Raw genomic sequence first — 18,225 nt, forward strand, 5'->3', positions numbered from 1 at the left:
AGCAGGATCCCAGTGAGACAGTGAAAACACCCTGACATACACTCACAAACAGGCCAAAAGTGGGGGTAACAAGGCTAGAAAGAGGCTACCTTCTCACACAACCCCCCCCCAAACGAAGGACAATAAGGCTAACCTTGGCCAGTTGAGACTTTATTGTCTAAGTGGTGATAAGTAGAGAGTAGCTCTGCAATAGACTGGTTACTCCCTTTATCATCCACTATATGGTTACTTCCCTGTGGGGATGTAAACCACCCTGTTTGAAGTTTTTTAGCTAAGCAACAATGTGAAGATGTATTTTCATAGTTTCTATCAGTACGTTTTAGTTTAGAGCAGTGGGAATTGTCCACTGAACCTATTTGTAGTGATGGAAATGCCAGACAGGGATGCTGTCTCAATAAAGCCATAGCTGGGCAAACACTTTGTCCATATGGCTGAAAGAGAGAACAGGGATGCTGTTTCTCTTGTGTTGGAGCAGGGCAGGGATGCTGTCCTATGAGCTCCACACTAGGGCAGGGATGCTGTCCTAAGTGTTGTGAGGTAGTGCAGGGTTTCTGCACTAAAGTTTCTCTGGGAGGGTTGGAGGGATGCTCCATGTTAACTAAAATGGTGCTCTTTTTCTCACCAATGTTAGTTATCCCACAGAGAGGTACTTCTACCTCAGGGAGTACAGTTTTGCCAACTGATGATTCCCTTGGAAAAGGTGCCACCCCAGGAGAGGTTTCTCCCACCACAGGAATGATATCCTGATTCGCAGGGTGGTTAGGGGATACTGTGATACCCTTTTTACCTGTTGTTGGAGAGGGATCCTGAGTTTTCAGGCCTTCTCTCCTTTGCTTTTTCATTTCAGTAGAAATGAGAGGGAACAATTCCTCTGGGATGCCCAGCATGGCTGCATGGGCATAAAACTCTACATCAGCCCAACCTGAGGCCTCTAGGTCATTACCTAAGAGACAGTCTACAGGTAAGCTAGGTGATACCACCACCTGCTTGTGGCCAGTAACTCCACCCCAACTAAACTGAATTATAGCTAAGGGAAGAAACTTAGTGGAGTTATGGACATCAATAATTTTATACTGTTGTCCAATGATGTGTTGTTCAGGAGCCACTAGGTTTTCAGTCACCAAAGTGATACTGGCACCTGTGTCCCTGTAGGCCAAGGCCTCAACACCATTTATTGAAACTGTTTGCCTGTACTTATCCATTGTAAGGGGACAAGCAGCCAGTGTGGCAAGGCCAATGCCACTAGGTGTGACAGAAACTGTCTTGGGACTGACTACCCCAGTTTCTACTATGGACCCATAAGTGAACCCAACTACACCCTTAACTTGACTGTTGCCAGCAGTCCCACCACTAGTACCACTACTGCTAGGGGCACTAGAGCTTGATGTATTAGTGGTGGTAGGCTCAGGGGGTTTACCTGGACAGGACTTATCCCCTGGCCTATGGCCTCTATTTTTACACACAAAGCACCAAGGCTTTTTAAATTGTGTAGGTTGAGAAGAAGAGGAAGAATTTGTTTTATCCCCACCCCCTGAAGAGTGTTTAAGATTTGAAGTGGGATCTTTGGTTTTACCCTTATCCCCATGCTTATCTTGAGATTTTTCACCATCTTTCTTCTTATTGTTCTCTTTGTCACCCCCTGTATGAACTTTTCTGTTCACCCTTGTTCTGACCCATTTGTCTGCCTTCTTTCCCAATTCTTGGGGAGAGGTCAGATCAGAGTCTACCAAGTACTGGTGCAACAAATCAGACACACAATTATTAAGAATATGCTCTCTCAGGATCAAGTTATACAGGCTGTCATAATCAGTAACTTTACTGCCATGTAACCACCCCTCCAAGGCCTTCACTGAATGGTCAATGAAATCAACCCAGTCTTGTGAAGACTCCTTTTTGGTTTCTCTGAACTTTATCCTGTATTGTTCAGTGGTTAGGCCATAACCATCCAGGAGTGCATTCTTAAGAACTTTGTAATCATTGGCTTCACTTTCTTTCACAGTAAGGAGCCTATCCCTACCTTTTCCACTAAATGATAGCCATAGGACAGCAGCCCACTGCCTTTGAGGGACATCCTGTACAGCACAGGCCCTCTCAAGTGCAGCAAACCACTTGTTAATGTCATCCCCCTCCTTATAAGGGGGAACTATCTTGTGCAGATTCCTGGAATCATGCTCTTTTGCAGGATGACTATGGGGAATACTGCTGCTGCCACCATGGGTTTCTAAACCCAGTTTCTGTCTCTCCTTCTCTACTTCTAAGGTCTGTCTATCCAAATCCAGCTGTTGCTTCTTGAGCTTCAGTCTGGTTTGTTCCACTCTCAATCTATTGAGCTCCCTTTCTAACAATCTGTCATCAGGGTGGGTGGGAGGGACATGCCTTGAAACAGAAGTATGATGAGAATGGACAGAAGGAGACCTGTCCCTTACAGAGGACACTGTAGGAAAGTACCATCTTGCCTGGCATGTAACCCCCATTTTTCACTGTATATATGTTGTTTTAGTTGTATGTGTCACTGGGACCCTGGTATCCCAGGGCCCCAGTGCTCATAAGTGTGCCTGAATGTGTTACCTGTGTAGTGACTAACTGTCTCACTGAGGCTCTGCTAATCAGAACCTCAGTGGTTATGCTCTCTTATTTCTTTCCAAATTGTCACTAACAGGCTAGTGACCATTTTTACCAATTTACATTGGCTTACTGGAACACCCTTATAATTCCCTAGTATATGGTACTGAGGTACCCAGGGTATTGGGGTTCCAGGAGATCCCTATGGGCTGCAGCATTTCTTTTACCACCCATAGGGAGCTCTGACAATTCTTACACAGGCCTGCCACTGCAGCCTGAGTGAAATAACGTCCATGTTATTTCACAGCCATTTTACACTGCACTTAAGTAACTTATAAGTCACCTATATGTCTAACCTTTACCTGGTAAAGGTTAGGTGCAAAGTTACTTAGTGTGAGGGCACCCTGGCACTAGCCAAGGTGCCCCCACATTGTTCAGAGCCAATTCCCTGAACTTTGTGAGTGCGGGGACACCATTACACGCGTGCACTACATATAGGTCACTACCTATATGTAGCTTCACAATGGTAACTCCGAATATGGCCATGTAACATGTCTATGATCATGGAATTGCCCCCTCTATGCCATCCTGGCATAGTTGGCACAATCCCATGATCCCAGTGGTCTGTAGCACAGACCCTGGTACTGCCAAACTGCCCTTCCTGGGGTTTCACTGCAGCTGCTGCTGCTGCCAACCCCTCAGACAGGCATCTGCCCTCCTGGGGTCCAGCCAGGCCTGGCCCAGGATGGCAGAACAAAGAACTTCCTCTGAGAGAGGGTGTGACACCCTCTCCCTTTGGAAAATGGTGTGAGGGCAGGGGAGGAGTAGCCTCCCCCAGCCTCTGGAAATGCTTTGTTGGGCACAGAGGTGCCCAATTCTGCATAAGCCAGTCTACACCGGTTCAGGGGACCCCTTAGCCCTGCTCTGGCGCGAAACTGGACAAAGGAAAGGGGAGTGACCACTCCCCTGACCTGCACCTCCCCTGGGAGGTGTCCAGAGCTCCTCCAGTGTGCTCCAGACCTCTGCCATCTTGGAAACAGAGGTGCTGCTGGCACACTGGACTGCTCTGAGTGGCCAGTGCCACCAGGTGACGTCAGTGACTCCTGCTGATAGGCTCCTTCAGGTGTTAGTAGCCTATCCTCTCTCCTAGGTAGCCAAACCCTCTTTTCTGGCTATTTAGGGTCTCTGGGGAAACTTTAGATAACGAATGCAAGAGCTCAGCCGAGTTCCTCTGCATCTCTCTCTTCACCTTCTGCCAAGGAATTGACTGCTGACCGCGCTGGAAGCCTGCAACACTGCAACAAAGTAGCAAAGACGACTACTGCAACTCTGTAACGCTGATCCTGCCGCCTTCTCGACTGTTTTCCTGTTTGTGCATGCTCTGGGGGTAGTCTGCCTCCTCTCTGCACCAGAAGCCCCGAAGAAATGTCCCGTGGGTCGACGGAATCTTCCTCCTGCAACCGCAGGCACCAAAAAGCTGCATTACCGGTCTCTTGGGTCTCCTCTCAGCACGACGAGCGACGTCCCTCGAATCCAGCAACTCTGTCCAAGTGGCCCCCACAGTCCAGTGACTCTTCAGTCCAAGTTTGGTGGAGGTAAGTCCTTGCCTCACCTCGCTAGACTGCATTGCTGGGAACCGCGACTTTTGCAGCTACTCCGGCCTCCGTGCACTTCCGGCGGAAATCCTTTGTGCACAGTCCAGCCTGGGTCCACAGCACTCTAACCTGCATTGCACGACCTCCTAAGTTGTTCTCCGGCGACGTGGGACTTCTTTGTGTAACTTCGGGTGAGCACCGTTTCACGCATCCTCGTAGTGCCTGTTTCTGGCACTTCTCCGGGTGCTACCTGCTGCTGAGAGGGCTCCTTGTCTTGCTCGACGTCCCCTCTCTCTCCTGGTCCAATTTGCAACCTCCTGGTCCCTCCAGGGCCACAGCAGCGTCCAAAAACACTAACCGCACGATTTGCAGCTAGCAAGGCTTGTTGGCATTCTTTCGGCGGGAAAACACTTCTGCACGACTCTCCACGGCGAGGGTGATCCGTCCACCAAAGGGGAAGTCTCTAGCCCTTTTCGTTCCTGCAGAAACCTCAGCTTCTTCTGTCCAGTAGAAGCTTCTTTGCATCCACAGCTGGCATTTCCTGGGCATATGCCCATCTCCGACTTGCTTGTGACTTTTGGACTTGGTCCCCTTCTTCCACAGGTACCCTAGATTGGAAATCCATCGTTGTTGCATTGTTGGTTTGTGTCTTTCCTGCATTATTCCTCTATCACGACTTCTTTGTCCTTAGGGGAACTTTAGTGCACTTTGCACTCACTTTTCAGGGTCTTGTGGAAGGCTAATTTTCTAACTCTCACTATTTTCTAATAGTCCCAGCGACCCTCTACAAGGTCACATAGGTTTGGGGTCCATTCGTGGTTCGCATTCCACTTTTGGAGTATATGGTTTGTGTTGCCCCTATCCCTATGTGTCCCCATTGCATCCTATTGTAACTATACATTGTTTGCACTGTTTTCTAAGACTATACTGCATATTTTTGCTATTGTGTATATATATCTTGTGTATATTTCCTATCCTCTCACTGAGGGTACACTCTAAGATACTTTGGCATATTGTCATAAAAATAAAGTACCTTTATTTTTAGTATAACTGTGTATTGTGTTTTCTTATGATATTGTGCATATGACACTAAGTGGTACTGTAGTAGCTTCACACGTCTCCTAGTTCAGCCTAAGCTGCTCTGCTAAGCTACCATTATCTATCAGCCTAAGCTGCTAGACACCCTATACACTAATAAGGGATAACTGGGCCTGGTGCAAGGTGCAAGTACCCCTTGGTACTCACTACAAGCCAGTCCAGCCTCCTACATTGGTTGTGCAGCGGTGGGATAAGTGCTTTGAGACTGCTTGCCACTCTTGTCATTGTACTTTTCATAAGAGAAAAATATACAAAACAAGGTCAGTGTATATACACATAGCCAAAAAGTTTTGCATTTCCTCTTTTCACTCTTTTCTAAGTGCTGAAAAGTACTTCTAAACTTTCAAAAAGTTCTTAAAAGTTTAAAAAGTTTTTTTTCTGTCTTTCTAAAAAGTTCTGAAAACTTTTTTCTCTTTTTCTATCACTTTAACTCTCTCTAAAAATGTCTGGCACAGGCCAAAATGTTGATCTGTCCAAACTTGCATATGATCACCTTAGCTGGAAAGGAGCAAGGAGTCTCTGCATAGAGAGAGGTTTGAGTGTAGGGAAGAATCCTTCCTTGGAATTGTTACTTAACATGCTTAGAAAACAAGATAAGGCTATAGGTGCCCCATCTGTTGAAAAAGTACCTAATAGTTCCCAATCTGATTCAGGGACTCCCCCAGGAAAAGATTCAGGAAAGAAACTTCCTAGCCTGCCCATTACTAGACAGTCTAGCATAGTTGGTAATGATGATGAGCCACACCATACAAATAGTGTTGTCTCACATCATAGCAAAAGCATTTATTCTCACCATACTGGTAGTAATGTTTCTGTTAGCCAAGCTGTTAGGGTGGCTTCTGTAAGGGACAGGTCTCCTCCTGTTCATTCCCATCATACCTCTGTATGTCCCTCCCACCAACCCTGATGACAGAATGTTAGAGAGGGAACTCAATAAGTTGAGGGTGGAACAAACCAGACTGAAGCTTAAGAAGCAACAGCTGGATTTGGAGAGATAGTCTTTTGAACTAGAGAAGGAAAGACAGAAGTTGGGTTTAGAAACCCATGGTGGCAGCAGCAGTATTCCCCATAGTCATCCTGCAAAAGAGCATGATTCCAGGAATCTGCACAAGATAGTTCCCCCTTATAAGGAGGGGGATGACATTAACAAGTGGTTTGCTGCACTTGAGAGGGCCTGTGTTGTACAGGATGTCCCTCAAAGGCAGTGGGCTGCTATCCTATGGCTATCATTTAGTGGAAAAGGTAGGGATAGGCTCCTTACTGTGAAAGAAAGTGATGCCAATAATTTTACAGTTCTTAAGAATGCACTCCTGGATGGTTATGGCTTAACCACTGAACAATACAGGATAAAGTTCAGAGAGACCAAAAAGGAGTCTTCACAAGACTGGGTTGATTTCATTGACCATTCAGTGAAGGCCTTGGAGGGGTGGTTACATGGCAGTAAAGTTACTGATTATGAAAGCCTGTATAACACAATCCTGAGATAGCATATACTTAATAATTGTGTGTCTGATTCGTTGCACCAGTACCTGGTAGACTCTGATCTGACCTCTCCCCAAGAATTGGGAAAGAAGGCAGACAAATGAGTCAGAACAAGGGTGAACAGAAAAGTTCATACAGGGGGTGACAAAGATGGCAATAAGAAGAAAGATGGTGAAAAATCTCAAGATAAGCATGGGGATAAGGGTAAAACCAAAGATCCCACTTCAAATCTTAAACACTCTTCAGAGGGTGGGGATAAAACTAATTCTTCCTCTTCTTCTCAACCTGCACACATTAAAAAGCCTTGGTGCTTTGTGTGTAAAAACAGAGGCCATAGGCCAGGGGATAAGTCCTGTCCAGGTAAACCCCCTGAGCCTACCACCACTAATACATCAAGCTCTAGTGCCCCTAGCAGTAGTGGTACTAGTGGTGGGACTGCTGGCAACAGTCAAGTTAAGGGTGTAGTGGGGTTCACTTTTGGGTCCATAGTAGAAACTGGGGTAGTCACTCCCAAGACAGTTTCTGTCACACCTAGTGGCATTGGCCTTGCCACACTGGCTGCTTGTCCCCTTACAATGGATAAGTACAGGCAGACAGTTTCAATAAATGGTGTTGAGGCCTTGGCCTACAGGGACACAGGTGCCAGTATCACTTTGGTGACTGAAAACCTAGTGCACCCTGATCAACACATCATTGGACAACAGTATAAGATTATTGATGTCCATAACTCCACTAAGTTTCTTCCCTTAGCTATAATTCAGTTTAGTTGGGGTGGAGTCACTGGCCCTAAGCAGGTGGTGGTATCACCTAGCTTACCTGTAGATTGTCTCTTAGGTAATGACCTAGAGGCCTCAGGTTGGGCTGATGTAGAGTTTTATGCCCATGCAGCCATGCTGGGCATCCCAGAGGAATTGTTCCCTCTCATTTCTACTGAAATGAAAAAGCAAAGGAGAGAAGGCCTGAAAACTCAGGATCCCTCTCCATCAACAGGTAAAAAGGGTATCACAGTATCCCCTAACCACCCTACCATTCAGGATAGCATTCCTGTGGTGGGAGAAACCTCTCCTGGGGTGGCACCTGTTCCAAGGGAATCATCAGCTGGCAAAGCTGGACTCCCTGAGGTAGACGTACCTCTCTGTGGGATAACTAACATTGGTGAGAAAAAGAGCACCATTTTAGTTAACATGGAGCATCCCTCCAACCCTCCCAGAGAAACTTTAGTGCAGAAACCCTGCACTACCTCACAACACTTGGTACAGCATCCCTGCCCTAGTGTGGAGCTCATAGGACAGCATCCCCGCCCTGCTCCAACTCAAGAGAAACAGCATCCCTGTTCTCTCTTCCAGCCATATGGACAAAGTTTTTGCCCAGCTATGGCTTTTCTGAGATAGCATCCCTGTCTGGCATTTCCATCACTACAAATAGGTTCAGTGGACAATTCCCACTGCTCTAAACTAAAACTTACTGATAGAAACTCTGAAAATACATCTTCACATTGTTGCTTAGCTAAAAAACTTCAAACAGGGTGGTTTACATCCCCACAGGGAAGTAACCATATAGTGGATGATAAAGGGAGTAACCAGTCTATTGCAGAGCTACTCTCTACTTATCACCACTTAGACAATAAAGTCTCAACTGGCCAAGGTTAGCCTTATTGTCCTTCGTTTGGGGTGGGGTTGTGTGAGAAAGTAGCCTCTTTCTAGCCTTGTTACCCCCACTTTTGGCATGTTTGTGAGTGTATGTCAGGGTGTTTTCACTGTCTCACTGGGATCCTGCTAGCCAGGGCCCAGTGCTCATAGTGAAAACCCTATGTTTTCAGTATGTTTGTTATGTGTCACTGGGACCCTGCTAGTCAGGACCCCAGTGCTCATAAGTTTGTGGCCTATATGTATGTGTTCCCTGTGTAGTGCCTAACTGTCTCACTGAGGCTCTGCTAATCAGAACCTCAGTGGTTATGCTCTCTCATTTCTTTCAAATTGTCACTAACAGGCTAGTGACCAATTTTACCAATTTACATTGGCTTACTGGAACACCCTTATAATTCCCTAGTATATGGTACTAAGGTACGCAGGGTATTGGGGTTCCAGGAGATCCCTATGGGCTGCAGCATTTCTTTTGCCACCCATAGGGAGCTCTGACAATTCTTACACAGGCCTGCCACTGCAGCCTGAGTGAAATAACGTCCACGTTATTTCACAGCCATTTTACACTGCACTTAAGTAACTTATAAGTCACCTATATGTCTAACCTTTACCTGGTAAAGGTTAGGTGCAAAGTTACTTAGTGTGAGGGCACCCTGGCACTAGCCAAGGTGCCCCCACATTGTTCAGAGCCAATTCCCTTAACTTTGTGAGTGCGGGGACACCATTACACGCGTGCACTACATATAGGTCAATACCTATATGTAGCTTCACAATGGTAACTCCGAATATGGCCAGGTAACATGTCTAAGATCATGTAATTGCCCCCTCTATGCCATCCTGGCATTGTTGGCACAATTCGATGATCCCAGTGGTCTGTAGCACAGACCCTGGTACTGCCAAACTGCCCTTCCTGGGGTTTCACTGCAGCTGCTGCTGCTGCCAACCCCTCAGACAGGCATCTGCCCTCCTGGGGTCCAGCCAGGCCTGGCCCAGGATGGCAGAACAAAGAACTTCCTCTGAGAGAGGGTGTGACACCCTCTCCCTTTGGAAAATGGTGTGAAGGCAGGGGAGGAGTAGCCTCCCCCAGCCTCTGGAAATGCTTTGTTGGGCACAGATGTGCCCAATTCTGCATAAGCCAGTCTACACCGGTTCAGGGGACCCCTTAGCCCTGCTCTGGCGCGAAACTGGACAAAGGAAAGGGGAGTGACCACTCCCCTGACCTGCACCTCCCCTGGGAGGTGTCCAGAGCTCCTCCAGTGTGCTCCAGACCTCTGCCATCTTGGAAACAGAGGTGCTGCTGGCACACTGGACTGCTCTGAGTGGCCAGTGCCACCAGGTGACGTCAGAGACTCCTGCTGATAGGCTCCTTCAGGTGTTAGTAGCCTATCCTCTCTCCTAGGTAGCCAAACCCTCTTTTCTGGCTATTTAGGGTCTCTGTCTCTGGGGAAACTTTAGATAACGAATGCAAGAGCTCAGCCGAGTTCCTCTGCATCTCTCTCTTCACCTTCTGCCAAGGAATCGACTGCTGACCGCGCTGGAAGCCTGCAACACTGCAACAAAGTAGCAAAGATGACTACTGCAACTCTGTAACGCTGATCCTGCCGCCTTCTCGACTGTTTTCCTGTTTGTGCATGCTGTGGGGGTAGTCTGCCTCCTCTCTGCACCAGAAGCCCCGAAGAAATCTCCCGTGGGTCGACGGAATCTTCCCCCTGCAACCGCAGGCACCAAAAAGCTGCATTACCGGTCCCTTGGGTCTCCTCTCAGCACGACGAGCGATGTCCCTCGAATCCAGCAACTCTGTCCAAGTGGCCCCCACAGTCCAGTGACTCTTCAGTCCAAGTTTGGTGGAGGTAAGTCCTTGCCTCACCTCGCTAGACTGCATTGCTGGGAACCGCGACTTTTGCAGCTACTCCGGCCTCCGTGCACTTCCGGCGGAAATCCTTTGTGCACAGTCCAGCCTGGGTCCACAGCACTCTAACCTGCATTGCACGACCTCCTAAGTTGTTCTCCGGCGACGTGGGACTTCTTTGTGTAACTTCGGGTGAGCACCGTTTCACGCATCCTCGTAGTGCCTGTTTCTGGCACTTCTCCGGGTGCTACCTGCTGCTGAGAGGGCTCCTTGTCTTGCTCGACGTCCCCTCTCTCTCCTGGTCCAATTTGCGACCTCCTGGTTCCTCCAGGGCCACAGCAGCGTCCAAAAACGCTAACCGCACGATTTGCAGCTAGCAAGGCTTGTTGGCGTTCTTTCGGCGGGAAAACACTTCTGCACAACTCTCCACGGCGAGAGGGATCTGTCCACCAAAGGGGAAGTCTCTAGCCCTTTTCGTTCCTGCAGAAACCTCAGCTTCTTCTGTCCAGTAGAAGCTTCTTTGCATCCACAGCTGGCATTTCCTGGGCATATGCCCATCTCCGACTTGCTTGTGACTTTTGGACTTGGTTCCCTTGTTCCACAGGTACCCTAGATTGGAAATCCATCGTTGTTGCATTGTTGGTTTGTGTCTTTCCTGCATTATTCCTCTATCACGACTTCTTTGTCCTTAGGGGAACTTTAGTGCACTTTGCACTCACTTTTCAGGGTCTTGGGGAGGGCTAATTTTCTAACTCTCACTATTTTCTAATAGTCCCAGCGACCCTCTACAAGGTCACATAGGTTTGGGGTCCATTCGTGGTTCGCATTCCACTTTTGGAGTATATGGTTTGTGTTGCCCCTATCCCTATGTGTCCCCATTGCATCCTATTGTAACTATACATTGTTTGCACTGTTTTCTAAGACTATACTGCATATTTTTGCTATTGTGTATATATATCTTGTGTATATTTCCTATCCTCTCACTGAGGGTACACTCTAAGATACTTTGGCATATTGTCATAAAAATAAAGTACCTTTATTTTTAGTATAACTGTGTATTGTGTTTTCTTATGATATTGTGCATATGACACTAAGTGGTACTGTAGTAGCTTCACACGTCTCCTAGTTCAGCCTAAGCTGCTCTGCTAAGCTACTATTTTCTATCAGCCTAAGCTGCTAGACACCCTATACACTAATAAGGGATAACTGGGCCTGGTGCAAGGTGCAAGTACCCCTTGGTACTCACTACAAGCCAGTCCAGCCTCCTACACCCCCTTAATGGGGGAATGCCCCCTTTGCATACAACATCATGCCTCCCGCAGACATAATGGAGCACAAAGGGTTACAAAGTGGCGCAATGCATGCATTGCACCATTTTGTAATTTTGGCGTGGCAATTTTGGCCTTGTTGGACCCCATTAGTGTAAAAAGTGATTCTAATGTAGCACAAGGTAGTGCTAGGTGCTCTTAAATCTTCCCCTTATTATTTTAAATAGGAGCCTTTCCTTCCATGGTGGGCCATGATATTTTCTAGTGCAAGGGTGTGCCCAAGCTGCTGCCACAAATCCTGACAGTGTAAGTTGTGCACCAGATGCAGATGTGATTCTCAGTTATCCCCTTCATTTATAACCAACAAGGGATGCTTGGGTATGGCACTGCTTCAGTGAGGTTTTCTGAAGGAGATGAATAGTTGAGAGGTGAAGGATGAATGAAGAGAATCAGTTTTAGCCTTTCATATTCTTCAAGCCAACTAGCCACACATAGTTGAAAACAGCGTGGAAAGTAGGAGTAAAAGACTGAAGAATATCCAGTCATAAGTCATTAAGAAATATAAAAGGCTACACACCGTTAGTGGAAGACTTGAATGTAAGAATGAGAGCATTGACATCAGAGTCTCTTTACATAAAAACAAGGCTTAATACTGTGGCCAGTTTGTCAGAGAAAGTTCTTTAAGTGAGAGCTTTAACTTTGTTGGCCATCAGCTCATAGGACTTATAACCAATTTAATTGCCCATGCATAACAGTGTTTTTGATAAGGGACTGATAGATAAATTTGTCTTGTCAACCAGGAGACTAAAAGATGCCTGTTGATGTGAATAGAACCTAGAAGTTGACCGGCCAAAACTGCTGAGCGATAGACATTAATGGTGCAACAGAAACAAACCCTGGCAAGAACGAGTGCAAATAGGTTGGTACTTGAGAGTAAGATGAGCCAGAATCTTTCACACCCCATTTCATGCACTACCCCACTTAGCCTGAAAATGTCACTTTCTCGTTCATAATGCTAGATAACCTGGTTTCGGATAATAGGCAACATGCAGGAAATGTCCATTACACACGTCAGAAAGCCTAGTTAGCAAGCTGGAGACGACCATTAGTGAGCAACTTCGACCAGGCAAGTCAAAATCGATGAACGTTTAGGGAAGCAGAGACATAGAAGAGGATCTGGTGTAGAGAAAGGTGCCTGTTAAACAGGCATCTATGTCTGGGCACCAGCTCACAAAAGGGGGATGCAGATTAATGCGGTGGGTGGTGAAGAATTTAATTTCCAGGGGATTCCAGAGGAAGCCTGTCATCTGGACTCTGGTTTCGAACAACTGGTGATTGGAGTCCCTGAAATTTCACATGACATTTGGCACTTCAATGTTGTTGAGACCAGGAAATTCTTCTGAAACTGAGATGTGTCTCAAAACACAGTAAGTCCAAAAATCTTTGGCTAGAACCTTAAGGCAATTGACATGAAAAGAAGGCATACGAGACAGATGCCCTCCTGCTATGGAACCGTAGTTTGGCACCCCACCCTAGTCTGGTAGCTCCTGATTCCACGATCATGTACAGATGGGAAATGAAGATAGCTTGATGTTTCAGGCTTCCACCACTTGTGTGACTCACTCAAGCAATTATTGTCCATGGGGATTACATCTAAATGGCTCAAGCTCTTTCTCAAGTGAAGGATTTTCCAACAATGAAGGGCCCTCTTATGGAGGTGCCCTTGAAAATGCTTACATGAATAAAATGATTAAATCTACTATTCAGGTAAGGTCCTTTGGACATATAAGATACTGGTCTAACTTTGTGCAAAGGTTTTTCTTCAGGTCACAAAGTTTCTCTCCTGGACTTTTGAGCTAATGATGGTCCAAGACAAAGTTGAGGAACTCTGTTACATGCCAACATCTTGAAGTTTACCCTGAACTAAAGGAGCCATTGAGCCATCAGGACAATGTTGCCTAAGTAATCAGTGCCAGCATTTGTGCCTGCAGAGATGGCAAAGCAGGATAGGAGGAGCTTGGAGAAGCTACGAGGAGGTATGGGCAGACAAAAGGGGAGACACCTGAATTGCCACAGCCAATTGCTCAGATACAGACACAAGAGCAGAGTGTCAGCATTCCTCTGTGTTTCTGTGTCCTGTAGAAGTGGATCTCCTAAGACTCACTAGTCCCCATGATGTGTGATTAAGAAAGGATCTAACCTCTCACCAACAATAGGTGGCTTGGCTGGTCCTGCATAAGCAAACCATTTAAGTGTTGCCTCAAAGCAAACCAGTGTATTAAAAAATTAGGAAATGGTGTTGTGTGGTTAAATAGAATGGCTGAGGATATATATATTTTTTGATTGTGCAGCTTGTAACTGTCAGCTAGCTCCAAAAACTGCCCTTGAGTGGCATAAGGAGGTTTTTACAAAATAAGAAAAAAATAATCTTGGTAGTTTTGAGAGGCGGTGCTTCCGTTAATTGACTTGCCAATTATTGTTAACCCAGGGCACTGACGGACCAGTGACCATTCCTGCAGTTGGGTGTGGCTAGTGTCTTGAAACAGAAGTCTACATTGCATAAGATGATGTGGACATCCCCCACAACCCCCCAGAGTCAGAGACTGTTTCCATTGTGTCTTTCTCAAAAGAGAGAGAAGCATGTTACACACTCACAATGGAGAGGTCAGGCTATCATTTGTGATGGATGTTGACAGGAAGCGGGTCCTAGATGCCATTAGGAGGAAACTGGACAGTTGCAATCATCAATACGGCAAAGACCAGCACATGAGTGAGAGTGGCCTGACACAGATTAGGTGGCTATTCGGATGATGTCAACTTCTGTGTTCTTTGTTCTCCAAAACCAGTGCCATTAGATTGGTCAGACGGCATGTGGGGGCTGTGGATACAACTGGTGCATAAAACGTTTGTCTGAAGTTAACAATGGGAAAGGTTGGCTCCAGAGTTGATGAAGTCCAAGCAAGGACTAGTAGCATTGAAGCATCCTCCAGGTTCGGCGAGCAGCCAAAGAAGCTGAAATGCTTTGGTATTTAAAATGTTCCTGTTACTTGCTTGTCTGTAATAAAGGAGTATGATGTTTACAAGGTACATAGCTGCAATAGGCCTGTCACTGGAATATGGAACATACCTTTAAAGTTTAGTATCAGGAGATCCTGTGCTTGTCAGTTTGAGGCAGGAAAAACAGAGATGGGAGCTGAATTTATGTTGTTTCTGACTTAACTTCATTCAAGTTCTTGTTATGACTTTACAGTTCATTTAACCCCACATTATGTTACAGACCTTGAGCTGTTTTACATTGCTTATAGACACAGAAATAGGCTAAATTATTAGATACCCTTCAAGTTGTATTACCGTATGTATGTCCTTATACTGTCTGGTATCTCAGACACATCCATATTCTCAATAGGATATGTATTTCACCATGTCTGGTTCAATCACCTTCTACAGTTGAGCCGCCCTCCTGTTAATGTGTGTTGTTACTATGGGCATAATTTAAAATTCAGATGTAAATCTTGTGCTAAAATTACATAGCAGAATTACCATAAGTAGCCATGCCCAGATTTACAAACCTTTCACACGGCACACACAGAGCAGCACCCAGAGGTGCAGCGCTGCGTTGTGTGGCAAGGAGAGAGCATGAAAGTGCCATATATACAGAGATATGCGTTGCTTAGTTTGTGAAAGAAAGAATGCCAGTGCCCAAAGCTCTGCTCAGAAGCTGGCTACTGGTTCAATTGAAAATTGGTGTGGTGAATACTGAGGCCAGTAGTCCTTAATCCATTACCATACTATCTCTACACTATGGGGGTCATTCTAACTCTGACGCCGCCCGCCAGAGTTCCCCCCTCCAGAACACCGCTCCGCAGTCAGAAGACCGCCGCGGTGATTCTTGGTTTCCCACTGGGCTGGCGGGCGACCGCCAAAAGGCCGCCCGCCAGCCCAGTGGGAAACACCCCTCCATGAGGATGCCGGCTCCGAATGGAGCCGGCGGAGTGGAGGATGTGCGACGGGTGCAGTTGCACCCGTCGCGAATTTCAGTGTCTGCTCAGCAGACACTGAAATTCTTTGTGGGGCCCCCAGGGGCCCCACGACACCCCATACCGCCATCCTGTTCCTGGCGGGCGAACCGCCAGGAACAGGATGGCGGTATGGGGTGTCAGAATTCCCATGGCGGCGCAGCTTGGATTCTGCAGGACAGCGGAAAACCGGCGGGAGACCGCCGGTTTTCCTGTTCTGACCGCGGCCATACCGCCGCGGTCAGAATGTCCTGCGGAGCACCGCCAGCCTGTTGGCGGTGCTCCCGCCGACCCTGGCCCCGGCGGTCCGTGACCGCCGGGGTCAGAATCACCTCCTATATCTTGCACCTGCAGGTTCCTGCTTTCAGGTTGTGATGCTTCTGTCATTTTTTCTTCCTCCGTCTTTCCGATCTGTGTTTTTTTCCCCTCTCTTGCACTTAGTAAATATCTGATGCTGAAAAAATAAGTGCCAGTCCCCAAAAATAGGTGCCAGTGCCCCCTGACCGCCAGTCACCGGCTCAAACTAAGCAATGGGGATAATGGCACTTTCCTTCTGTCTACCCAGCACTGGTGCAGAATCATGCTGCCTAGCGCGAGGCCCACACCTTTGCACCATAATGCAAAGGTGTCTGCTTGTGTCTAGCATAGGATTTTTTTTAGGTAAGGATACCATTCCAGTACGAAATACTGAGCTTAGACTAACATTTAAACTTTTCCTGCCTTGTTTGATTGCTGTATAGTTCAGCTCACATGCAAAGTGGGAAAAGGTAGGTAAAATTAAAAATTTCTCCTTTTTAATACCTGGTTCCAAGTTGCGTTAATTTTTTGGGGCAAACTCTTGTCTACTATTGATCAAAACCATGGGTGGTTACATAGCAATGCCCTTGTACCACCCATGAAACGCCCCCATTGACGCAGTTTAACACAAAGCAGCTTCTCACACTGGTTTGCATTACTTTTCCTTACAAACCAAAGCAAATTTTAATGTGCGTTGGTTTATAAATCCTCAAAAAGATTTTGATGTGTCTGCAGATAAAGCAAACCTGACATAAAACCTTAGTAAATCTGGCCACCTGTCTAGCATTTGTTGCTAAAAGTGAAAAATGTAAACAGAAAAGATTTTTGCGCCTATTTTAGTGCATTTTACGCTATCTTCCTGTCAGCTAGTGCCAGATAGTGAAGCAGAACACATAATCCCAGCAAATTGACACCTTCTGCATTTAACTTGTAATTAGTGGCAGTGTAAAAACTTGTAGTCATTTAGATTTTTTATACTTTAACTTTTCACCTCAAAATGAGGACCTATATGTTTTTTTGAGGCCATTATAATGATCAAATGTATTATTTAAAAAAGGGTTTAGTTATTAATCAGTAAACACATCAGTTCTGCCCTGACGCAGAAGCCTTATACTGTGTTTCTCAATGATTACGCTAATAACGTTTGTCATATTCTGTGCTTTTAAACCATATATCGTCCTTTCCATTTCAGATTGTTGAGTTTGACAAACTTTCAGTTCTGCTGGCTAATGAGAACTCAAGGTTTCATGCCCTCGCCTTTGCAGCTGAAAAATGAAGTAACATTTCCCTTACCAACGTATCTACCTAACACTAAAGAACATTCTGCATAAAACACTCGAAAAGTATACGAACGTAAAGAAAAAAATGGGTGGCTTATAAAGGTTCCTGAAAATGGACTGGATGTTTTTTAATGTTTGGCCTTTGCGATGTGACTGAATGTGTATAATATATATATATATATATATATATATATATATATATATATATATATATATATATATATATATATATATATATATATGCTGCCTTTATTTAAATAAACTCAATTTGCTGAGATCACTGTATTTGAAAGTGTTTAATGATCATATTTTTGAATAATGGAAACATTATTTGTATAAATATTTTTAAATATTTGCTAAAGTATTTAAATAAAACATGGTGTTGGATTTCTAATTTATGAGTTTCGTTTCAATGCATTTTTAATATTAAAAAAGTGTAATGGTGGCAAGCTGCCTTTCACCATTATATTACTGAGTTTTACGTTTGGGTCAGTACTTCTCAATTATTTCTGTCCTAGGTATTTCATTCTTTTCATATTCCCCAAACCATCAACAGTCACCCAACTCCTAGAAGTGCATTGGGACTGTCTTACAACTAGAGCAACAGAAGTGCCAGTTCAGAGTTCACCAATCAGTTTTGTGCACAAAGATTGTAGGAGTCACATTTGAAATGGTGCACTGGCCCTCTCTCTTCACAAGAAGGGGTTTGGCCCTTTCTTCTGCCAGTGGGTATCAATACTCGATACTGGGCTGTGGGCCCAGGTCCAAATTAACGGATAGGTTGACAACATGTCCGTAAATTTCACAGACTGCACGTAATTTCGCCCTGCCCCCGTTGTCTTTGATGAAAGGCTTAACGGACGGCATTTGTCGTAATTTTAGCGTTTCACCAAAAGGACAACAGACAGTAGAGCGAAATTATGGGCAGATTAGTTTTCCCAGCTGGACTGAAAGGCAGGGTCTCCTGTGCTCTGAGGGAGGGAGGGAGGGGCAGACCGATAAGAAACAGACTTTCTTGCCAGGGTGTCTCCTTCCCTAAAGAAATGCAAATGTGGGCAACTGGTAAATATGCAAATTCAAAGGGGCTTGAAAACCTGCATTGACTTTAACCAAAGGAGTCAGTTGAGGCTTTCTG

The 18,225-nt window shown here is 45.8% G+C and overlaps 1 protein-coding gene across 1 annotated transcript in view; it reads left to right on the plus strand.

The window, feature by feature from the left end:
* The window catches only part of LOC138249528 (ATP-binding cassette sub-family C member 5-like), a 2,567,733-nt gene extending 2,550,489 nt beyond the window's left edge, over positions 1-17,244 (plus strand). The window contains exon 28 of the mRNA XM_069203478.1: positions 17,003-17,244. Coding sequence (XP_069059579.1) covers positions 17,003-17,086 — 84 coding nt within the window. The 3' untranslated portion in view covers positions 17,087-17,244. The remainder of the gene's footprint in view (positions 1-17,002) is intronic.
* The last annotated feature ends 981 nt before the right edge of the window (positions 17,245-18,225 follow it).

Source organism: Pleurodeles waltl, chromosome 8, assembly GCF_031143425.1.
Source record: "Pleurodeles waltl isolate 20211129_DDA chromosome 8, aPleWal1.hap1.20221129, whole genome shotgun sequence".
Taxonomy (NCBI): domain Eukaryota; kingdom Metazoa; phylum Chordata; class Amphibia; order Caudata; family Salamandridae; genus Pleurodeles; species Pleurodeles waltl.